Source organism: Bactrocera tryoni, chromosome 1 (genome assembly GCF_016617805.1).
Source record: "Bactrocera tryoni isolate S06 chromosome 1, CSIRO_BtryS06_freeze2, whole genome shotgun sequence".
Taxonomy (NCBI): Eukaryota; Metazoa; Arthropoda; class Insecta; order Diptera; family Tephritidae; genus Bactrocera; species Bactrocera tryoni.
Window position 1 is genome coordinate 89,127,100 of NC_052499.1, and position 25,487 is coordinate 89,152,586.

The following is a 25,487-nucleotide window of genomic DNA, read 5'->3' on the forward strand; positions in this document are numbered from 1 at the left end:
AAGACAGTGTATAGATAAGTATACCATATACATAATGCCTTATGTGTTTAATTTTGTTTCCGCTGTTGGCTGACGTTCGCGTCTATTTAATGAGACAATTCATTGAGTCGTAGTCTATTAGCTTGCTCTCGCCGGCGTGGCTTTCTTTAACCTAAATTATTGAAAACAATATTTTTAGGTTTTAAGATTTGAACAAATACAAATGAAAATACTATTGGAAAAGTTTATCTGCTTAATTTGTGTACTCGTTTACATTAATATAGCTTTTATACTTTTTAGAAGGGTCTATAAAATTGTTTAATTTCTCTCCAAATGGAGGAAATACCGACTGAAACATGATTTTTTATTGTCTTTGTCACCAGGGCTTTTGAAATGATTATATTATGGCAATATTCCTGGCCATAGAGCTTCGACATGAGTTAGTCTTTGATAATACATTAAATGCTCTTCGAACTATTAGACAATTAGACACTTCTTTTGGGGTTATATGGAGATAATGCAACCAAATATTCAGTACTACATTTCATTTGATGCACTTTTACCAGGCTTTCTCACCCCTTATTGGAACATTGGAATGAAATCCGTCCCTAGGCGGAAATCTGTATTTTTTCTAACCAAAAACCATCTTTCCCACGTAGCAAAATTCCAAGCTACATCATTCGACCCTTTATTACCCATGTAGATTAGAAAGTAAAATAGCGGCTCTATATCTTTTATACCTTATTTTATTAATTAATTTCCTTTTGTTTTGCATTATTAATTATTGTATTCTCTTGATGTTTTACACATATATTCACTAATTCAATGTTGTATATGCTAATTTTATAGTTTAATAGTTAAATAGTACTCCACTGCTAGTAATTTGTCTCACTTATTTGTAGAAATTTACAGCTAACAAAATAAATATGCATGTGTATGTGTATATATTAGAATAGCAATAAATAATTTAATGTTAACATATGTACGTATATAAACAAAATGTCTGTAACACTTAAAAATATCTGCACTTATCTCAGTAAATATTAATGAACGCATATTTGTACAACGAGCAGAGGAAGTTTTCCGACTTCTTAGACTTTTTACACTTTTCAAATGTTTGTGTCATTTTAGTGGATGCTTTGCTCCTCAGATTAGTTAAGTTTAGTTATAAAAAGTACATTACAAAAATATCTACATACGTATACATATATACATACTTATACATACACAGAAGCATAGCTTCGTACCTAAGGTACAACTCAAACAATTTGATTGAATGCGCTTTGTTCTCCTATTTATTCTTGCTTAACCGCTTATACCGGTTATTTGGTTAGTTAAAGTGCGACTAGCATCACGCGATGAAAAGTGTTTGTCTGTAATCACACAACATTTCCACAATAAATACTATTTGATAAATAAAGTTATGCTCAATAGTGAAATGGTGCCGCTTTAATTGTTTGGCTTCGCTTTGCGGAAAGCTGTTTGATTAGCGCTCATACCAACTTCACTACTATTTTTTCCAGTGTAAATATTTGCATAAATCATTGTCATTGTGAGCAAACACACACACTCACAGTGTGGTTTAGAGCTTTCTAAAAAACACTCGAATAATTAACTGTCAAATGTTTACATGAAAATACGAGTAATCCATTGGCCAAACTACTCACACTCGGCGGTTTTCGTAAATGAATCATTGAGTAATTGATGGCCGTGCCGAGTTACATGATACTTTTGAAATTATTAAAAAAAATAATACATAAAGCGAGCACAACTTGTTTTTGTGGATGTCAAATTTTAATATATTATTTTTAAATTATCCTAAAATTTTTTTCCGAGGGTCTCTTGCTCTATTTATGTGGTCATTTCTTATTTATTTTTCGATCTGTCGTCACATAAATTATAAAACTGATATGACAATTTAGAACTAGAATTCATAGTGATATTCTATTTCCGAATGGTTTTCCTGGAACCGGTAAAACATGTCACTGCCGAAACTTGTGTCCAAACATTTTTCTCAAAACGGATTTTTTTATTTAGCGTTATTCAAAACTTTCACTTCATTAAGCTTTCGAGTCACTTGCCACAAAATGTATAATCTTTTCGCACACACACATTCACATTTTTGTCGTTCGCTTGGCATCGCATTTGCTGGAATCAAGTTGCTGACTTATAAAGCGATTTGCAAGCCGTGCTTTGATGGCTACCCAGTCAACTTAATTCCAGGAATTGCAACGCAAACTTCTCGGTAATGCCTGGGATGTTTAAATCTATTTTTATTTTGCAATGTGTTTGAAACACTTAACACTTTCTACGAAAAAATCTGAGTGTTTGAATGAACATATTTTTCTTATTTCCAAACTCGACACATTTATTGCACTTTATTAAGATGGACCTAATGAAAGGAAGGAAAATATAATATAAAGCCGCGTTATGTTATTGTTTTTCAAAAATGTACACATAGTTTTCCTAAGTTGTTAAATAGAGCGTTAAAATGTGAAAGTTGTTCGCTGTATGTTTGTTGATTTTCACTTCGACATGGGCCAAAAAGACCAGTTCATCGATCCAAATATTCGACAAAGATAGAAGGGTTCGAAGGGTTCTGGGCATTGCAATTTTTTAGCAATTTGAGATGAAATAGCAAAGGGTATATTGAAATCGCCTTATAAATGTATCTTGTGTGGAAGCGTTTTCAAATATAATGAGAGCTTGTGGAATGGTTTTTTTAACAAGCGGAATTCAAGTCAAAAATAGCTCTAAAAACATTTGTCGGAAGAAGATGCCAAGCAAAAAATTTTTGTGCAAAAGATAAACTAAATCAAGAGCGAGCTTTTACGTCATTTTCGGTAGGGAAGACTTCAAAGTGCCGACATAACTTGCAGAAAAGACAGCAGAGCAATAGCAGAAGGAACGTTTTCGAAACTCATTTGGAAGTCACATTTACTACTTGTATTTACTTTGGTAATTGTCTTTCTTGTATTCTAATGATTTATTTATTATTGCATTGTCATTGCTAATTTAATGCTTACGCTCTGTTTTGTGTTGTTGTGGAACAACCGTTATTGCTTATTTGATTTGTTGCGATTTCGAAAATTTAATTTCAATATTTTGGATCTAGCAGAATTCCGAGTTTCTTGGAAGAGCTTCTACTTTACGTATTTTGTTGCGTGGCTTTGCTTTCGAATCACCACCAACGGAGCAGTCAGTGGCGCTTATGTAAGTACATTTTTCTGTTGCCTAATTTTGAATATTTGAATCTGATTATTTTACAGTCCACATTTGAGCTTGTTTCGACGGTTCGCTTCTCGTGCACATTCAACATTTATGTGAGTTACGTACTTGGATTGCTTGAGATTTGATTTTCTATCGCTCGCGGTTTTATTACTTTGAATTTTCACTAGAATTAATCTACTTATGGTTTTTGATTTCTATTTGGTACATGTTTGAATATTTCATTATGGTAATTTTTGTTTGTTTTTGTTTTTGTAATTGTTATATGCATACTTGGTATAATTGCCTAGTGTTCTCATTTATATGTATGTTCGTAATATTTAGTTAGCGTAAATTTTGTTAATTGTTATTAGTCTCTCTTTTTCACTTTTATAACTAGTTAGTTGGTACTAATACAAACATATGTACAAACAGATTACACAAACAATGTTGCCTAATGTTTATTGCTTTCGATTGTCACTAATTCAGTTTTTTACATTTCTCTTCCTACTTACATTCGTATATGTTGGATATTTATGCTTCTTTTTCTTTTAATTTTTGGTTTGTTTTTGTATTTTGTAGTTGTATAGTGATTAATGCTAAATAATATAAGTCTCCTAAGCATTTGACTGCGTCACTAGCGCTTCTATACGCTAATTTTTATTGCTGTTGTTGTCAATTTTATATCTATTTTGTATTTGAGAAATGAATTGATGATTGAGAATTGATACAAGTTGAAAGCTTTTAATGAGCTTTTTAAATAAAATATAAAATTATATGTTTTCCGAAAAAAATTCAGTAATTTCGGTGCAATGGAACTTGTACGAACCCATAGCTAAAGTAAAGAACTCCTCTTTTTCCCATAAAGAATAACGAAAAGTTCGCTTCTTTAACGATGTCCGTTTTCGCACGATGTTCACATCGTATGTATTTGTCGAAAATTAATTTACAGAAACTGAGTATTAGAGCAGCTGTGGAAGCTTAGATTTTTTCTTTAGTTGTATGTCAACTTCCGCCCATTAAGACCATTTGTTTAAAAACTTGAGCACAAATCAAAAATAAGCGAAAGATTATGGGAAACCGCATGGATGACTATCAAGATTATCACTAGAGAAAAACTACGAAACTTAATAAATAAAATTATGAAATGATGTTATCAAAAATATGAGAGTTGAGCGAGTCGAATTGGCTTTAAAAATGTTTAAAGTTTGCTGATTTATTTCGGGTTTTTATTGCTCACAAATCATTATATTCGCAGTGAAAAAGTCTTATTCCTAGCAGTCATGAACTATAAACATTTTATAATATTAATTCAATGAAGTAATTTTGATTTGGCATTTGGCATATTCATCAATTATTTAAATGTTTTCACATAGTTAACGTGCTACATTTTGATTAAATGTTAAATAACGCACACCAGCACACACACGCACGCATCCGGACTGGCCACTGCGCGAACACTCCTCAATGTAATTTACATTTCCTCTTAGTTCACATTCTTTTTTAATTAGCTAATTAACATTGTTTGCAGTTCACTTAAACATGGATATTGCGTATGTATGTATGCATCCACATCTATGTACATATATACTATATGTGTGTATGTAGGAATAATGTATGAATATATTGTGTTGGCGAACAGGTGTGTAAGTAATTTTCTCATTAAAATAAAATCGTTTATTTGCGAAATGCTCCATCGTTTTTGTCCGTTTCGGCTTTTTTCGGTGTTGTTCAATAATAATAATATTTAAAAATGTTTGCCACGAGCAAATTTGCTGCTGCTTTTTAGCTTTAAACACAATTGGAAAGCGTTTAAATCAACAAGGGCGAATGATCGAAAGTCTTTTGGGAGAAGGTGAGAATTAATTTCACACACTTTTGTGCGTCGCTTAATTGCAAGTGATTGCATAATGGTTTTTGTTTGCCAGTGCAGTGCTTATTGAATAAAATATAAATTCTATCGGAAAGTGCGCGCGATAACGGGTTTGTGCACGGTGTTCGGCCTTTTTTCGCATGCGACGATGTTTGACGATTGATTTCCGCAAAAAAGCTTTTGTCTGATTAAAATTTGCCGATGCAAGCGCCAGCTGCTGCCACAGATGCCGCGCCTGATGCTAATTCAGGTGCACATTTACTAATTAATTGGGCATCGGAGGCAAAAAACGCATATCTATGATATTGGCATATGTTGCACGGCGGCAGAGGGAAGCTCAACGGACGCTCTTGCGGATTAATGTGCAACTGGAAAAAGCATTGTAAATTGCATTACTGATTATTGCGCTTAATGATTAAATGTTACTTGCCGAAGCATATGAATATACCGACTATTCTATGAAAAGTAATTTGATCCAAATGTGCTTTAATTCCGATAAAGCCGGTGGGCTTAAAGCCGAAACACGAAGAAATTCCTACTTTAAAATATCATTTAATGGTTATCGATTTTTGTTAATTTTTTAAAATTATTTTTGGTTTGTTATTTCAGAATTAAAATATAACCCAGCGGGATAATGGTTCACCGCTTACATTTTTCTTTGAAGAATGCTTCGAAGAAAATTCTATGTAGAATTCTTCGATACCAGGTAATGCATAAAAGTGACCTTTGTGGCTAAATTCTACTGCGTTCATATTTACAATCAAGTAAGTACGTGAAAAACGTTACAAAACAATATGTAAACAACAAATACAAGTTGATGAAATAAAATTTATAAGAAAATATTTTCATTATTTCGTCAAATCGTCAAGCATTTGAAGAAAATTTGCAGAAAGTTGGTTGTGTTTAGGTGAGCTGCTATTTTAATCAAAAATGTTGCTTATTTTTGTGTTTAAACTTTTCGCGAAAAGGCATATGAGAAGACTCATTAAAAATGAAGAAAGTGAAGCACTTTAATGCGTTACTATTTGGTAAGTTTTTCGTGTTTTCATCATTGAAGGAAATTTATAACTACACACGGTTTCAACTTTTTTTGTAGAATGTGTAAAGCATCAAGACTTGCCAAAGGCCGTTTCTTTAAGTCTCGTTGCTTGGAAAAAACGAGAAGAGACTCAGCCACAAAATTTAAAGGAAACTATTCCTTTTTATACATAAATACTTATTTTCATAACGAAATACATACACGCACTTTCATAAATAAGGCAAAATTAATATGCAATTTCTTCTATTCTATTATTAACCTTGGCATCGAAGAATTCTTCGTCCCTATGGTAAGGGAAAAGGGTGATCTTGTACTTTTCCTAGGACATCACCGTGTTAACTTTCATCGATCGGAGAAAGCGATACAATCATGATGTATCGTTTACCTCGCTCGCTTACCAATGTCTACCATATCCCGCTGGGAACTTAAAGACATGTATTCACTCCATTCAAGGGCTGGAGGGCCATGAACTTCTTCAGAGAACGATAGGCGCACGTCTAATCGATCCGTATTACATACCCAGCCTCCTACGAAGAGCTGAATAGTAAGAACTATAACTTTTGGCAAATAAAATGGAGGATGCTTGAGCACGAATTCTCTATTTCTTTTTTTTACACGTACGGCGTTCTTTTGATGCATACATACATACGAAGTTATCGCAGAACCTGTTCTGTACGATTACTGCACGGATTCCTCGAACAATACTTCCGCCACCTCAGTTAGTGGTCGGTGGGTGCTAGAGTTTGCCCTAAACGTGTGTGTGTTCGTGTATTTCAGTGCCTTTGGGTGTTGTTACTGTTGTTGTTATTGTAGTCAGCGCTGTGCTTGTGCTGTTGACCGTGGCCGCGGTTACTGTTGTCGCTGTTGTAGTTGTTGCAGTTGTTGCTGCCGTTGTCATTTTATTGCTTTTGTTCCACTTCTTGACATAGGCCAACGGTATTTCGATCTGTATCTGTTGTGGTTCATCATCGTCGCCAACACTGCTGTCTGCGCCAGCCCTGGCCTGCATATCGCCGCCATTCAAATCGTGCCCAGCGCCAGGTTTGATCTCGAGCAAACGCTTGCCGACATACGACGGCAGTGGGAGTGGCGCCAACTGATGCATGCCACTGCCGGCAGCGCGTACTGGCGTCGAGTCAGTCATCTGCACGGACTGTTGGGTTGGCAGCAGTTGCATTGACGTGGATCGCTGCGGCGGTGTGCGCGTCACCGACAACAGCGAGTCATCCCGGCTGTATTATAAGCTGTCGACCAGTTGACTGGTACGCCTGGGTGGCTGGCTGGCGCTCAAGTAGTTCTCGGAGTAGACGCTTTTGGCGCGTGTGTCATAGCGCAGGCTGGAGCGTCGTATGTCGATGTCGAGCGGCAGACCGCGATCCCGCCACCAGTTGCAGAAGAGGCATTGCAGGGTGTTGCGGAACGCCTCTCGAAACTCGCGGTTGAAGTAAGCGTATATGAGTGGGTTGAGCGTTGAGTTGAAGTAGCCGATCCAGAACAGTATGGCGACCACAATGTCCGGCGCGGTTAAGTCGCATAGACTGGTGATGGTGTACCTGAAATGAGGGGAAAAGTGGAAGGGTTTATTTTAGGCTTGCGCTAGTTGTGAGCAGTAACTGTAACTGTAAAAATAATTTGAACAATTTTCATTTCTTTTGTTTGAGAATAAAGTTGTTAAAGCAAATAAAAATATTGTCTTGCACAGAAATTCCTTTTAGCAACTCTTTCGTTGGCTTATTCTTCTTGTTCCGGAATGTTAATAATATTGCAGAAAGTTAACTTTTTCTTTCTTCCTCCAGTACACACGCTTTTAGCCAAAAGTGAAATTCGATACATTTTTAATTCAGTGAAATGGAAAGAAAGTTGCGAGAGTTTGAGAAGAACGCTCCGTTCACGTTTTACTCTTTTTCCACCAGCTTCCTACGCATTTTTTGCCTTCCTTCGCTTTCTTCACCCGAACTACAACAGGAAAGTAGTGCTTTTGATCAGTTAATAATGGCCGGCGGCCTTTTCGCTTCTTAGCGCCGTTTAAATAATTCAAAGTAAGTCGAGTGGAAGTTATCTCGAATTCATTTAAAACAGCTGAAGTTGTTGTTGCAGAGTATTTTAATTAGTGGGAATTTGTTGGGAATAGAAGTAAGCACTGCAGTCTTCCCAAAGAGAGTAACTATCAAAGGAAATGAGTTTTTAAAGATGACAAAGCAAGTCTAATGATATTATGAAAAAAACAAGCTTTATATGCACGAAGAGTATTTTTGGAATAAATTTGCGGAACAAGGCATATTGTTCCAGTAGAAGAAAGGGTAGGGGGAATGAGATTTGAAATAAGGAAGATCCCATAATTTGGAATTTCTGGCAAAATTGTGGTAATCGAGCCTCTCATTTTTACTAAGTGCCTCTGTGGGCCTGTCGGAGTATTTGGAAAAAAAGGCTGGTTGTTAGTTTTCATTGGGTGTTTCTTTTTACGTGGCGGGTCCCAAACACAGCGCACAACCCCATGTAGGCGATGTTTCGCCTTCTCACTTTAGCTCGCCTTCAAACGGATGTTCTTAGGATACCCAGAGGATACTTGGTCAAAGACCGGAAGTCGTTAGCTGCTTGAGCCATATGTAAAAGAGTCGTTTCTGGCACTCAACTATCCAACTTCTACACATGACCCCACCCTCCAGCTCTGAAAGTATTCGACGCCGTACCCGCCGGGAGAGACAGAGGAAGAGGAAGACCTCCACTCCGTTGGAAGGACCAGGTGGAGAAGGACCTGGCTGCGCTTGGAATATCCAATTGGCGCCCCATAGTGAAAAGAAGAAACGACTGGCGCGCTGTTGTTATCTCGGCTATAATTGCGTAAGCGGTGTCTACGCCAATTAAGAAGAAGGAGATTTGGAAAAAATGTGAGAAGGGGCTCGTGTATTCCCACTGAGAGTCTGTCAATATGTAAGTGATTTATTGTCTGAATGTTATGGCGCTGTTTTGATTAATTCGCGTTCTTTTGTCAAAAAACCGTTGTGAGATAGCAAGTGTCTAAGATACAATTAATGAGCTATAAAATATTATAAAATTGTTATTGTTGTTGTCAAACTTGTTATCGGTGTGTGGCGATGCGTGAAAAGTTTCAGCCGAATGATGCGTTTGTTTCGAGTCTTTTTCACTTACGGTTCGCTCGCCGTATTCAAAAGGAACGGATTAAAGGTAGTTGCAATTAACGACACACACACTTACCAAAGGAAGAATGGCAGCCAACAGACGATGAACGTGCCCATAATGATGCCCAAAGTTCTCGCAGCCTTGTGTTCTCGTTTCATTTTGATTAAATGTTTGTCCTTTGTCGGTGTGTGGTCCTGTTCCACTTCGTGCAGCGTCAAAGTTTTCGACGAGCCGGAGCCGCTGAGCGCCTCACCTGCGGCAATCAAAGCAAAGCGGTTAACATGGAAAACAAAGCGAAATAAAATGGAACAAAAGATAAGCTTAAAGGAGAATATTCGCGGCAGCTTTATCAATAAAAGTACAAGAAGTAGTTACGCGAAAACTTCCGATTTGCGATAATTCCCAACAAATTTTGGCATTTGGCGATTGGCCATCGAAAAGGAGGGAAAAAGCAAACGAGCGGTTTGTCTGGGAGCTACACATAATTATGATTGCCAAAGGGCAAACCAGAAGCCACCCATTGGGAAGCGCCATAGTCTCCCTTTATTTGGTCATAGTGAAACTTTGCTGGCCGTTTGTGCTCGACTGTTGCCGTTTGACTAGCCGTCGAGTTGTTTGTTTTGGCGTTTGGCGTTTAGTGTTTTGTTCGGCTTCCTAGACTGGTAAGCCGTTACACAATGAAGTGTTCGGAAAAAATGTTTGTGAACGCCAAGCGTTGAAGGTGCGCCTTACATGTCGAGTATACGCCGTGTAGCACGGAGTATATCCTGCCGGCGCACTCGTGTAGCTAACTGCTGGTAATATTTATGGCGAAGTGTTTGTAATATATCTTCCAAATATTTTGAGCCTGAAAAAGTTTGCCCATTAAATGTTGGCAGCGCACAAATGCGGCCCATATCGTGTAAGACATTCACCTGGCCATTAGCTAAAGCAAAACTCGCAGCGATGCTGTCTTGCTTTTACAAGCGCACACGCCTGCTTGCGCTCACTTAAAGAGTTATAAGGAGTATGGAAAATATTAGGTTTACGTTAGATGTGAGCATTTGTAGTGTTTGCAACGTGTAAGGCCGTACAGATTCCACACAGCTTCGAAAGTTTGTGGCATGAGGCAAATTTTGAGTAGAAGTTTTGGTTTTCAGGCTTGTTGGAAGGAGCAAAAGGTGCGTTGACATACCTGTGTTGTTGCTTACTCCCACGCTGGCGCGGGCATCCTCTGAGTGCCGGTGCATCAACATCGCGTTGCCTTGCCGCGCCATCATTTGCTTCTCCTGACGGTTGGCCTCGCGGAATATCGCCAAGTACGTGAAAATCATGATCGTGCATGGAATCCAGAAGGAGATCGAGCTCGAGATGACGCAGTACGGCTTATTGACGATGAACTCACAGCGATCGGGATGTCGTTTCACGTAGATCTTGTGCTCTTCGGTCGTGTACCAACCGATGAATATGGGCAGGAAGGAGAGCAGAGCCGGCGAGACCCACGTGTTTATCAGCATGATGGTCACAACGCGTTTCGTCATATTGATCGGGTACTTGAGCGGCTTTACAATCGCATAATATCTGCAGATGATAAATTGTAAAATAGAGATAAAAGTAGGACGAATTTTCGAAATTACACAAAGAATCTCAGAATGTGCCAAGAGAAAAAAATACTTAAAACTAAAAACGCCTCAAAGAGTCTGCACTCCAAAGTTCCTTGCACGAAGAAAGAGTGAATGGAACCCACATATGGTGGCGGCTTTAAATGGCAACAAAGTTGTTTGACATTTTCAATTCATAAAATGGTTAGTTGTGTATTTACGCTTGGTTGACTGCCTAAAGTTGAGTAAAGCATTTAAAGATTTGTCTGTCTATTTGACTGAATATAATAACCTATGTGTTTGTATGTGTGTGCTAAATCGAAAGGAAAAATACTTGAACATGAAAGTCATATTTTTCGTTGTCTTGTGTCATATGACGCATGTTGCAAGTGCGGCAGTTGCGCTCGGTCACATTGCTGTCTTATGAATTGGCGTACTCCATTTCATTCCACTTACATCCACTTCGCTTGTGCACATATGCATGTGCAAGCGTGTGTGTGTCGACATATGTGAGCACTTCAATTCGGTTAAGAAAATGATCGTCTTATTTACTGACTCCTCTTCCCCTATTTCGCCGCACTTTGGATGCGAATAGCTACAACACTTGCGCGGCGAATGAAATTTGATTCTGTTGACAGACACATACTTTCACACACTTTTATGCCAATACATTTCGCTGGTACATATTTGACAAATATGCTAATAATAAATTCCGTGCTTTTTGACATATGTCTGAATGAAATTGAATTTTGATGAATGGGTGAATTTGGCGCGGATTTTTGCTTGACATATGACAGCTGCTTGGACCCACTTCTGAATTGCGGTCAATTGTATTCGGTTGTCAGTCTTTAGGCTACATCCGTGAGTTCGGGAAAGTCTTACGTTGGAAATATAGAGAAACTTGAGATTTGAAGTAAATACAAATTGGTTAAAAAGGAAATTGCGCTAAATGGAAAAGACCATTGCATAAGAATTCCAGTGGGAAACAAATAATTATTTCATCCCTGTCGGCTCACTCCATCAAAATTAGCTTGTTTGGGAATGTGAACAAATGAAATTTCTTAGATGCAATACAAACTAAGTAGATATTTTCCTTTTTGATTTGGCCCATGTATTTTTGTGTTTTTGTTTTTTGTAAGGCCCGTAGGACTTGGTTTTAAGGAGCTTTTGACGAACTCTTTCTTTGATGTTAAGCGAAACAGATGTTAGAGGTATAAGTAATGCCTTGATTGTTCATAAGTCAGTTCCTGTGTACATTTTGCACAAAACAATACAATTCTACTATGACACAAAAAAAATGTTCCGAGGTGAATAATTCTTCAGTCTTCAAGTAGGGGCAAGAGCTTTCAAGAATGGGCTTGTCGCAATGATGACTGGAATCTTTAGTAATTATTACTACGCTTCAATTTCATATCGAAGAAATTTACTAATAAGCTTTTTTTAGAAACAATCGTCTTTTTTGTGAGCAGCTCTTGCTCTTTTAAATGAGAATTCTGTTCAGAATAGTGCCAAATCTCATTTCACATTTGAAACGCATGAAGTAATCCAACCTTTCGTAAGGTCAGCAGTAATTGTCACACTCACCTGTCCACCGATATGCAACACAGATGCAAAATGCTAGCGGTTGAGAAGTACACGTCCAAGCTGTTCCACAGATCGCAGACAAATATTCCAAAATTCCAACTGAAATATAAAAGTAGTGAAATTATAAATGTTATAGATGATTGCTTTTTCTTCAAAGAATATTAAATTAACAAAGAGTACGTTTAAAAGAAGCAAGCACATTTCAGCAAATCTTAAGAAATCGATCAGAAAATTCAATTTGGCATCACGAAGTTCTAGTTTGATGTACAAAAGTTAGGCAAATGGTAATAATAACATATATGTCTTTAAATTTTCCATTAAGAGCTCCATGGTCTGTCGAAATATTTGCAAAGCTCCCTATGTTTTTAAACGAAAATGTATTTTCATTTTAGTTATGTGTATATATATATATGTATAAATCTTTGTTGCATTCCAATTTTAAATAATTATTTTTTTTTAATTTCCAAAGCATAATAGCGATTGGGCTCAGATCATTACAAATCCCTTTCCTCAGCAATAAGCCACATTTGATCCCAAGATAACTACATGTTGACTATTACCAACGTTTGAACTTATTAGTGTAGAAGAGAAATTATATACAAACGAAGACAAATGCAAATTATGAAATAAACAAAGCCGTGTGGCAAAATACAAACTAAATGGCATCACAAAATGATAATTTGTGCAGGAGTAGAGTACCGATAAAAAATCAATTATTTGTTGTTTTCGCTGAGGTTACGTATACGCCGTGTATATCGAATAAAATGAACTGGGTATATTACACTTAATTGTACGAAGTTTGTAACATCCAGAGAAAACGACGGAAACTCTATAAAATATATATGAAAATATATTGGTAGTCGAAAAACTATTTTCGTATTTTGTCAAGAGATGTCGTTGCAGTCGTATATCTCCAGTGCTACCCATCACATATTGTCATACCATATAGTGTCGGAAAGGTGAGATTTTAAGCTTCATTTAACCAAAAAAAATTAAGTTCGGGGGAGTTAAAAAAAGTTACAGCTGTTCAAGCCACCAATGAAATTTGTGAAGTTTCCGGAGGCTATGCTGTATCAATTCGTACAGAACAATATGGTTCGCTCGCTTCCGTTCTGGAAATTTCGATGTGAAAGATGCACCTCGCTCTGGTCGATCTGTCATTGAAAAAGTCAATAAAGTTATGAAGAAGATTGACCAGGACCAGGGGCTTAAACCATTTTAAAAAGGCTGGCTACAGAAAGAAGCTCGACCTTTAGGTATCATATGAATTGTCTGTGAAAAATTTAATGGACCGAAATAACATCTGCGAATGGTAACAAGAGACGCAAAGTGGATCAAATACGACCAAAAAGGTGCGATAAAGATGATGGTCCAAGCGGAGTGAAGCTCAACAAATGCTTGCAAAGCCAGGATTGACGCCTCGGAAGGTTATGCTGAGTGTTTGGTGGGATTGAGCTGCTCCAGCCTAGTCGAACGGTTGATTCTACATTTTACTGTCAACAACTGATGAGATTGAAGAAGCAATCAAAAAAAGGCTAGAACTAATCAACGGAAAGGGCTTCGTCTTCCATCAGGACAATGCTAGACCAAACTTTTCTTCTTCTTCTTCGATGACTCGGCAAAAACTGGGAGAGCTTGGCTGGGAAGTTCGAATGCATCCACCAAATATTCCTGACCTTGTACCATCGGACTACCATTTGTTTCAGTCAATGCAGAACCCCCTTATTGAAGTAAAGTTGGCTTCAAGAGAAGCCTGTGAAGATTACAAGTCGCAGTTTTTCGCCGAGAAACCAGAAAAGTTTTACACTGATGAAATAATGTCTCTAGCGGAAAAATGGAAAAAAGCGGTCGACTAAAATGATTTATATTTGGTTCATTAAAGCTCATTATAAAAAAAAAAACAAGTAGGGAAGGGCTAAGTTCGGGTGTCACCGAACATTTTATACTCTCGCATGATAAAGTGATAATCGAGATTTCATTATACGCCATTTACATATTTTTCAAATACCGTATTTTTGTAAAGTTTTATTACGCTGTCATCATTGGTTCCTAATGTACTATATATTATACAGAAAAGGCATCAGATGGAATCGAAAATAGCGTTATATTGGAAGAAGGCGTGGTTGTGAACCGATTTCACCTATATTTCGTACATTTCATCAGGGTGTCAAGAAAATATTATATACCAAATTTCATTGAAATCGGTCTAGTAGTTCCTGAGATATGGTTTTTGGTCCATAAGTGGGCGAGGCTACGCCCATTTTCAATTTTTAAAAAAAGCCTGGGTGCAGCTTCCTTCTGCAATTTCTTCCGTAAAATTTAGTGTTTCTGACGTTTTTTGTTAGTCGGTTAACGCACTTTTAGTGATTTTCAACATAACCTTTGTATGGGAGGTGGGCGTGGTTATTATCCGATTTCTTCCATTTTTGAACTGTATATGGAAATGCTTGAAGAAAACGACTCTGTAGAGTTTGGTTGACATAGCTATAGTAGTTACTGAGGTATATACAAAAAACTTAGTAGGGGGCGGGGCCACGCCCACTTTTCCAAAAAAATTACGTCCAAATATGCCCCTCCCAAATGCGATCCCTTGCGCCAAATTTCACTTTAATATCTTTATTTATGGCTTAGTTATGACACTTTATAGGTTTTCGGTTTCCGCCATTTTGTGGGCGTGGCAGTGGGCCGATTTTGCCCATCTTCGAACTTAACCTTCTTATGGAGCCAAGGAATACGTGTACCAAGTTTCATCATGATATCTCAATTTTTACTCAAATTACAGCTTGCACGGGCGGACGGACGGACAGACGGACGGACGGACAGACAGACATCCGGATTTCGACTCTACTCGTCACCCTGATCACTTTGGTATATACAACCCTATATCTGACTCTTTTAGTTTTAGGACTTACAAACAACCGTTATGTGAACAAAACTATAATACTCTCCTTAGCAACATTGTTGCGAGAGTATAAAAACAAGTTGAAGCTTCATTAGAAATACGAAATATGATCAGCATGATGGGCTGACCGTGTGTTTGTGTATACACGAACTAGTCTCTTAGTTTTTGAGATATCGTACTAAAATTTCGCACACGTCCTTTTCTCCCCAAAAACTGCTCATTTGTAGGACCCACTATAGCATATAGCTGGCATGTAAACTGACCGCCAAAAATCAAGTTGTAACGAATCTATTGTATTCTTTTGTTTATTTATGTATTCATGAGAGGAAATGTTTTTTCAATTTTTTCATTTATTAATAAATGTTTTCTTCCTCTTTAAAGCTGCTACATAGTTGGAGCGTTTTGTTTTGGTACTACTATGATGGCATATTGACGTATTGTATCACTACCAAATCAATACTTCTACGCATTCCATTCATAAAAAAAAGGAATTGATATTCTTTATTTCAGGTCTATCACTATAGCTCGAAGTGTTCAACTGGTGACTGCAATTGATACGTATATGTCCCTCTACTTTTGCTTGGTTTTAGTCCAGTACAGATGCAATGCATTTGGTTCACACTCCTTGGCTCTTCTATTTGCTTTCCATTTCCACTTTCTACTATCATGCAATCACATTTGCCACTTCATTCCGCCAGCCAACAACTCGTTAGCTAGAATCACTTCGCCAATTTCAGCTGCGGGTATTTTTTGCATATTTTGGCCAAGAAATATTTTTATGACTATATTCATTATGTCACTGTAATTTCAGCCCCAGTTGCAGCTGAAAGTGAGAGTTTTATGTGCTCACGCTTTTGGAGAATTCCCAACAATGTCATAATCATTTAATTTGCCAAAGTTCTCAAGCACCGCAAAGCCCGCGCTGCATTTGGTGCACGGCGCGCCCCAAACCCAGCGTGTCCTCCCCTTGGCTGCACCTTTCTCCTCCATTGCGCTTATTACGCGCCTCAATTTGCATTCTTGTCCTCGATGGAGTCAGTCCAGCATGTTCGTACAACTCATTATCTGCGATCTATAGCACTGCTTTCGCGAAATGAACGAGAATCGCATGAAAGTTGAAAAGCAAAGGAAGCAAAAAGTGGCGATAAACCAAATTGTACGAGCGAAAAGTTTAAGGACTGTTTGGAAAAAAGTTGGCGCAGTCTGAATTGCAAAGGCAACCGGAGGAATTGGGTCGCCGCAAACGGTGCCAAAGAACGCACACATACGTTGTCTCACTTATAGGTGTGTGTGCGTGTATGTATGTGCATCCGAACTACTACCAAAGGCTCAATTGCAAGAACACGTTCCGACATTTTCGTTTTTTGTGCCCGCGCATTCATCACCTGGCGACAAGCAGGTGCTGACTACTTGAACACACATACAGCTTGAGGAAATAGAAAAGAGAACGCGGGCAGACAACATTCTCCCAACGAAGACAATGGCATTTAACGCGCCTTGCTGCAGAAGACACTTCACAGTATGTGTAAGCCAAGTGTGCTGTGTTCAAGTACGAGTATGTGGGGGTTTCGGTAATGGCATATGAAGTCTAGCAAAAATTTCTTTGACTGCTGTCAGCGACGTGCCAATGCTTTGATAATAAATTTGCCTGCCAAGGGGAGAGGAACTGCCTCTTAAGTGTGTGACTATGACACATCGCAAGAAGTTAGTCTTGATTTAAATCAGTTTTAATTGGGTCGCAGGTTGTAATAGAGCTGATAACGAAGCTCAGACTTTGCGGCTATGTTTTTTTAACAAACTTATGTGAGTGGTCTGGCACTCAGCCGAGGCCAAAATGTGTGCCAAATTTTAAGCTTACCGGCGGATTTATCGCCAGCAGAGTTTATAAGCACCTGTATTATTTCATGCGATAATGCGTTAGCCAGTGACTGATAACTGGAAATGCGAGAAATGTGTTTCTAACAGTCAATAAATTTCTGAGTATTTAGTGTTTTTAATTATCGATGATTATATCATAGAAGAACGGTATATCAAGTACTAAATTTACTGAATATCAGAGACTAAGGAATAAGCACCAGGTCTGTGAACAACAATAAATTTGTAGACAACAAAACCATTTAAAATCAAATAAAAACCAGAAAACCCGTAAACTTCGGTTCCTCCGAATCTGTAATGTTAAACTATTGGGAGTTGTCCGGGATTTGTATAGCAAATGCCACTTAGATATGTTAAAAGAAAGGAGATTTGTCTTGAGGTACTGAGCTAAACAATAAATACTTAAGCACTTGTTTTGAATAAGTTTCTTTCCGAATCGAAAGCCGTGACACAGTGCCTCTAATGGTGAATTGGCGTCCTTGTATCACAACTTAAAGCTCGTTTGTAACATATCCACCAGCTGGTTTCCTTTTAGTTGGTGTGTTGGTATTCGTGTGCCACTGTTGGTATGTTTCAATGTACGTTCACTTGCGCTTGCATATCTGTGGGAGGTGGGGGAGAATTGTATAGTAAGTACTTGCAGCTGTTTGCTATTTGCATTTTTTATTTCGCAGCGCCAACCCGACGACTCTGCGTTGCGAGCGAATGCGTTGGGATTTCGCTGAGATGTTGTGCAAAGTGTTGTCTGAAAGCGTTGAGAATCTGCGATAAAAGTTATGAATTCAACATGAAACTTTTGTAAACTCGACGGGCTGCGGTGCAAATGAGTATTCTGCGTAAGTGTGCAGGGGCACAGTTTCCAAGGTTGCCAACGGAGTTTTTGAAATGCTAGATCCGTTTCAGTGGGGAAGTTTCACTCGTTTTCAAAATTACTTGCAATTGAAAAAAACAAGTTTAATAAGAAAGCGTTGCTTTAGAAATGCCTTCAGAGTTGAATTATTGCTTTTATGAACCACTGCAAATGTCCAAAAAACTGAAACATGTGGCAAGCCTGTTGGCTTGCTTTGCCGCTAACTGTACTTAAGTACACATACAAATACGCTAGCGGTGCGGCAATTAAATATTGTATGTAATTAAACTTTGCTCAAATATTATTTGGATTTTAAAACTTTGTTGATTGCGGCAATTTCCCCTGTGCTAAGCCACATTACTCGTAAGCTAATTTGAATAGCAGCTAAGTTAGATTAAAACATCAAAAGTTGGGGAATTGGAACACGCACATTTACTTTTCGAAACCCACGTGTGCTTCATCATAAGCGAACTCTGAAGTTTACAACTTAAAAGAAGTATCAGTATTCAATTATTATAATTAAAAGTCTCCAGAACAAAGTGATTTATTATATAAGGTTTGTTCGGAAAGTAATAGGACTGAGTCGATTTAAAAAAAAAGAACGAGAATATTACAATTCCTTAAAAACTTCCAAATTGGGATTCTACTGCGTCGATGCAGCGCTGCCAGCGCGATTTCCAAACATTCAAGGCGTCACGGTAGGCATTCTCCGGAATAGCCGTGAGAGCCGAGGTGCATGCTGCTTGGATCCTCTCAGTCATCTCAAAATGCTTGCTTTTCATCGGCTTTTTCAGGCAAGGGAACAAACAAAGTGCGGGGGCCACATCTGGGCTGTAGGGCGGTTGCGGAAGCGTTGGGATGTCGGCCTTGGTTAGGTAGCTGTTCGAAAGAAAGCAGTGTGAGCCGGGGCGTTGTCGTGGTGCAACTTCCAATCGGCTGCAATGTCTTTTCGGACCCGATTGACCTTTCGTTTGAGTCTCTTGAAGACTTCCACGTAAAACTCGGCGTAGACGGTTCGTCCAGCAGGAGCAATTTCATGGTGGACGATGCCTTTGATGTCAAAAAAGGCAATGAGCATCGTTTGCTTATTATTCCCGTTTTTGGGCGAGGAGACACCGGCGTGTGCCACTCTCGGGATCACTCCTAAAAGATCCACGACTCGTCACCTGTGATTACGTTATTCAAAACTTGGTTGTCACTTTCACACAAGTTCAAATTTTCTTGGCACACTTCCACTCGCCGCAGTTCATACAGAATTTAATCGGGTACCTCTGCTCTAACAAACGCAGCATTTTCGCTTGCACCACTCATAGAAACACATTCGCGCATAAATGTTTGTTCTGACTTTCCAGGTGCTCGGAGACAAATAACTAGCCGCTAGTTCGTTAGCTAGGAACGCCCTCTACCGAATCCAGTCGGTGCGCGCTCCAAATTACAATCGCGGTGAAAGAAAATCAGTCATATTACTTTGCGGACAAACCTTGTCGAACATGTACAAAATCCAATTAAAAAATTCAAAGAGAGTCTTTTAAATTGGAATATCTTAAGAGTTGAAACTTGTTTTAAGGCGTAACTGAAACTTCCTGCATATACTATAAAAATCAACTTCAGAAATAACGACCGCCCACAAATATTTCTAATTTTCATCAAATCCGAAATGCACGGCATCTAGTCAGCATTCCCAACTGTTGAATGTTTCGCATGAAAAGTCCTAGATAAAACTGAAGGTTTGCCTCTATTGGGGGTCTCTACTAATATTGAGATGCAATTTTTTTTATTTGGCAACGCTGTAGAAGTGAAACGAAATATAGTTCTAGACTATGAGTTAGTAAAGTCTGAAATTTTTGTACGAAACGGAGCTTTTTCTTATAATTTTCCTTAAGCATCACTCGTATAAATGGCATAGAGCCTTAAAAGGGAGCAGAAATGAAAAGGAGGAGGAAAGACAGTTTAAAGTGCATTTTCCTTATCTCTTATAGCTCTTTCGTTAGTCTTTCAGCTTTTGTAAACTTTTATTATAAAGGAAAATAAACGAGATTTCAGAGGTCACAGCTGTGGCAACACCAAATCTGCGGCGACAATTGCCACTCATACTTCCACACTATACTTCTTATAATTGTTCTTTTTACTTACCGCCCAGTTACTTGAACGCTGAAGTTAAACGTCATAGCCATCATAGCCACCATTATGTCGGCCATAGCCAACGACACGACGAAGTAATTCGTTATAATTCTGCAAAGACAAGACAAGGAAAAAGTAATCAATCCATAAAGCGTATTTAGTAAACACATAAATATATAATGTATTATGAACTGATATCAAGTTCATAGTATTTGCTTGAGGACCGTTCGAGATTCTCAGTAAGTTGCTCTTTAGTATAAAGTATAAAGTTGTATAAAATGTGGAAGAGGGAAAATTATGAAAGAATTCCGAAGAATATAGCTTGAAGCGTAAAGCCTGTACTCTCAAGTGCGTTGTTAATGAGCTCATAAACGCTAATACTGCCGTCCCACAGTTCGCTATCTACACAAGAGAGAGTAGTTCATGCAGCGTGGCTTGCGACGCGCAGTAGCTTCATTAAGCAATTTAACTACCCGTGCAAGCCGCTCGAGCGAAACCTTATTCCCTACAATATTCTTATTCTAGGAATCCAGGCAACATTGCCTAGTTCCGTGTAGCCACAGCCGACAATGTTAAAAGTCATGTGATGCTGAGCTCTAGAAATTTATATTTTATGCTAAATTGTATCTTAAATATCTTAAGTATAATGTGTTGCGTGAGTCAAGTGAATTTTAATAAAAGTGTTTAATTGCCAAAGCTTCTCATGAAAAATGTTTCATTAAAAGTGCGGAATTATTAAAATGCTTAAGAGACAAGATTTCATCTAGAAAATCTTTCTAAAATTTCCATAAACTTGTTCCCGCCTGCCAAGTCTCTTTGATCACAAACCACGGCCGATCTGCAGATAGTGTGTTGTTGTTGGTGTTTGTTGGCATTTTCTGGGCATGGCAAATGAAATATTAATATTTATTTATTTTTTCGCCACTGATTAACTTTTAGCAAATTTTTTATAAGTATACAGATGCGCACACACATCGGACGACATGACGGCAGTTGCCTTGAATGTTTCACCAGATTTGACAAACGATTTGCTGCTGGCACTCGACGTTTCGTGAATTCGGCAAAAAGTGAATTTTAAGATTTTCGATTGGTTATTTTTAGCTGTTAGAATCGTGTGGTGGAATGTGTGCAGATTGTAATAATTATTATTGTATATCTATATTTGTTATAGTAGCAGTTATGCCATGTCACTGGAATGGGAATTGTGGTCTCTAAGATGTATATTATGGGTTTCCCACCCACAGCTATTGACAAAACAAAATGAAATTGGTTCAAAGATATGAAGAAAATTAATACTGCTTTGCATAAATCTGAGGCAAATTTTTGTTAGCTGCTTAATTAACTTTGTGAGCAACTATTTAGGTGTACAGTTAATATGCGAATGTGTGTGTAAATGTATTTTGACATGAGAATCTGCACAGCTGAACAGTATTGCGGAGGAATTATGCGAGTAGCTGAATGTTTTTCGCTGAAGATATAACAAGGATGCTCCTTTGAAATCAAGTTTCATTGTTCTGAGTTCATTTCGAGAACCAAAAACCTGAAAGTTTCACCACCAATACGGAAGCCCCATTGGGTTCGGTGCCACTGCAGCAAATAGGCGAAAATTCAGAGTTTTAGTTGAGATAAGACTGTCAGAGGCTTTCCGCTTTGGTGAAAAAATGTGCGGTGCACACTTGTCTTCCACATACTCGTGATCCCGATGATTTATGTAATTCATAAGAGCAGATATGTAGCAAAGATAAATTAACAAATGAACAAAGCAAGCAAATGCGTTGCAAGAAAGTAATAAATGAATTGATGAAAGAGAACCGAAGCTGAGACATGAAACCTCCTTGAAGTCTCCTGTTCAAGGTCGTAAAAAACGACGCCGCTCCCCCAAAATAATCGGCTACATTAATTATCCTTTACGCCGCGTTCGGCATACCATAAACTGCTAGCTCATTTTATGCTTTCCTATTTTTTGTTTCTGCCTTCTGCCTTCTGGCTGCATGCATTGCCGGTGTTTACTTCAGCCGCTGAATCTTCTTTCCTAAATGGAATTGGCCTTTGAATTTGCCTGCGCTCGTTCTATCGCTTAAAGCCTGTGTGTGTTTCGGAGACAGCACGCACAAAATAAGCCCCCGAAGCGCCTGCCGCACCCGTGGCGAATCAGTCACTTAGCCATCGAAGCGCGCTTAAGGCGTTGCCTGCCTGCCGCTGCAGCTTTAATAAGCGAAATTGCTAGCGTTGCTGAGCGAAGTTGCAAAGTTTCATTCTGAGATAGCAAGGTTTTTAGTATCAATGTGTAAGTATGTAAGCCGGATTTCGCTTTGTTAATTAACGCTAATGTGACGCGCTTGTCGACGAAATTCATTTCGGTCCGAAAATAGGCAGCTGTATCTTTGAAATGCGATCTCAACTAATTACTCAATAAAGATTTTCAATAAATGGCGGCCTTGATGAATACTCGCACAAGAAAATTTACAAATAAACATTTTGATTTCTATCTCCTGTCTGATTGCCATTAAAGGACGGATGAATGCATCATATCAGATCCAAGATTAACACATTAAGTGCATAAAAGGGCGACCAAGCGATATAAAAATTTGGCATTATTCGTTTTGCGATTTAACAATCGGCTGATGAACTTATGAAATTAACACTTATGATTGCCTGGAAATAGCCAACCAAAGCTAGCTATGGCGATTTTGTTAATTGCTCAGCTGACGAGCATTTCAGTTCTTATGAAGAAGTCAAAAATTGGATTGATACTAGGATCGACTCGAAAGATGAGGAGTTCTTTCGTCACGGAATACACATGCTGCCAGAAAGATGGTCAAAAGTAGTAGCTAGCGCCGGCCAATATTTTGAATAACAGTTTTGTAACCGTTTTTATACAATAAAGCCTTAAATTTACAAAAAAAACGGCGGAAGCAAAGGTGTAGACCTAATACTTAATGTAGTTGTTGATGGAGAACTTCACGCAGGACCTGTTACTATTTCTGTCCCTCATGCTCTTATGTGATTTCATTTAATTTGGTCGAAGGCTTGTGTCTTTAGTTGAAAATGAACGAAATGGACAAATAAGGCATTTACTTACCTTAATTTTCTAACTCGCATCACAGAAATAATGACAAGAAGGTTTCCGAAAATGGCCGCAATTATGATGAAGAGCATTAGCGACGCCTTGAACACCAAGTACACAACATCGAACCATTCGCTGCTATTCGTGACATCGTTGATGCCCTCAACACCATCGGCGCCAGCGTCGTCCAGCAGCGTGAAATTGCTCGGCGTCATGGTGGCGCCCGCTGAGCCCAGCAACGTGGAAGTGGCATTGGAGTCCAGTTGTGAGAGCATGCCGCTATCCAGCACGGCCTGTGCCTGGGGCGTCTGGTGCTTGGCAGCGGCGCTGAGTTGCGTTTGAGTCTGTGTCGAGGCAGCGGCTGCAACTGCAACGCTGGTGTGGAAGAGAGCGGTCGCGAAGGCCGTGCTCAGGTTGAAGCCGAGGCTGGCGGCGCGTGCACGCGGCAACGCTGTTGTTATGTTGTGGGCCTCAGCAGTTGTTGGTGTTGTTGCTATAGTTGCGCGCCGCTGACAGTGATGTCTTCGTGGGTGCATGGTGGCTGCACCAGTTGCCGCTGCTGCTGATGGTGTTGCTGGTGTTGTTGCCGCCGGGGCAGTGGATAATCGCGGCGGCGGTGGTGTTGTGGTTGCTGTGCGCGACACTGCGGTCCTTGTGGCAAGTTGCGTCACTACCGCACGCATTGTCGTTGCAGGCATTGTTGTTGTGGTTGTTCTTGTTGTCATTGCTGCCATTGCCGCCATCGTTGTTGGTGGCGCAGTCGTTGGCGTTGGGAAGTCGGCATAATTTGCCAATTTGCTCGTTGCAATTCGTGTTGTTCTTGTTGTTGTTGCTGTTGTGGCATTAGACACCACACGCTTTCTGTTGCACTGTTCAAGTTCACTGCACAAATTTCGTCTTTTTCGACGCGTTGCGAATGCGTTTTTAGTTCTTTGCACTGTTTGACTGATTGCGGTTTGGTTGGGTGTTGTTGTTGTTACAGTTAATGGAAGCATTGTTGGAGTATTGGTAGACATGTTGTTTCAACCTTTTCGCACAAATGTTTCGACTTATTTTTGCTTTCAAATATCTATTGCACTTTATTCACTTTCTATGAGCAGACCACATTCATTTCCTTCATTTAATTTAATTTTACTTAATTTTTATTAATTCGCCTTGCACTGAACTCGTTGCGGGCTTTTCCCTTTCAATTAATTTGCAATTTACTAGAATTCCACTTCAATATATTCTCTGAAATGGTATTATTTGTTTTTTTTTTTAATACAATAATTTGCTGTTATCACTTGGGCCGTTCGATTGCCGCCGACGAGCTGCCGCAGAAGAAATGTTCGCAGATGGAACGCGCGGTTCGCTTTCTACGCCCCGAACTGTACTGCAGGCAGCATGGTGGAAAGTGGTCTGTCGACCGTCCACCGTCCACCGTCGGCCGTCGGCCTGGTCGTTGTGTCACACGTCACCAGCGCTGCCAGTCGTGCCGACGCGCCCTCACCGCCATCGCAGTCCATCCGCCATCAACAACACCAACGCTAGAAATCTTTGGCTTCTTGTTGTCGTTTTTGTTATTTATGTGATTTGTTCTTGTTCTTGTTGTAGTTTAGTGTTGTTGATAAACTGTTGTTTGTAGTTGTCACCGTCACCTTCACCGCGAACGTGGCTAGGTTGCGGTTAGGCTAGGCGCTGGATGTGTTCGTCCCTGTTGTGTTATTGTTGTTGTTGCTAGTTGTTGTTTTCTTTCCTATGTTGTCACTTTGGCGGTGTAGTTTTTTGTTTTTTTTTTGTATTTTTGGTTTGTTATTGTTGCTTTTAATGATCACTGTCTCTTGGCCACTACTTGATTGCTCTTAATATTTCAATTTTATTGTTGTGCTTTGTTTTTTGGTTTTGTTGTAGTCATTTTCGTGTTATATATGAATGAATGTGGCGTTTTTCTGAAATTGAAAATTTGTTGTGTCTTTTTCGCATTTGTTCGTGGCCTCTCCTCTTGCACTTGCCTAAGCGTTTTGTCTTTTCTAATTTTCTTTTTCAAATGTGAATAAATAAATAAATAAATATTCGTTCGTACATTAAGCATTTCCTAGTTTTTGGTTTTGTTACTTGAAAATTGTATATCAATGTTGCATTTCTGCAAGTTTCTTCGTGCAGCAACAATCTGCTCTTCTAAACTTTAAAATTTTTTTTGAAAAATTTTGTCTAACTCGTATTTTATGTGTTCCTTTATAACAGCGAAAGCGAAACCCGCAAATTCGCACTTATTGGACTTTCAGAGGGT

General features: G+C 38.9%; 1 protein-coding gene across 1 annotated transcript; it reads right to left on the minus strand.

Moving 5' to 3' along the window:
* Nucleotides 1-707: 707 nt before the first annotated feature.
* LOC120777381 (octopamine receptor beta-2R) lies at nucleotides 708-24,234 on the minus strand. The gene is made up of 6 exons (XM_040108676.1): nucleotides 23,234-24,234; nucleotides 20,164-20,262; nucleotides 12,404-12,502; nucleotides 10,414-10,799; nucleotides 9,315-9,492; nucleotides 708-7,651 (listed from the first exon to the last, which is right to left on the minus strand). The coding sequence occupies exons 1-6, from the start codon at nucleotides 24,232-24,234 to the stop codon at nucleotides 7,336-7,338; spliced, it is 2,079 nt and encodes a 692-aa protein (XP_039964610.1). The 3' UTR covers nucleotides 708-7,335.
* Nucleotides 24,235-25,487: the final 1,253 nt, after the last annotated feature.

Excerpts from the sequence above, each read along its gene's own strand:
- LOC120777381 (XM_040108676.1), bottom strand. The coding sequence starts at position 24,234 with ATGTCTACCAATACTCCAACAATGCTTCCATTAACTGTAACAACAACA. Across the intron at positions 12,503-20,163 it reads AGCGTTCAAGTAACTGGGCG|TTGGAATTTTGGAATATTTG; the intron begins GTAAGTAAAAAG and ends TTTATATTTCAG. Across the intron at positions 10,800-12,403 it reads TGTTGCATATCGGTGGACAG|ATATTATGCGATTGTAAAGC; the intron begins GTGAGTGTGACA and ends TATCATCTGCAG.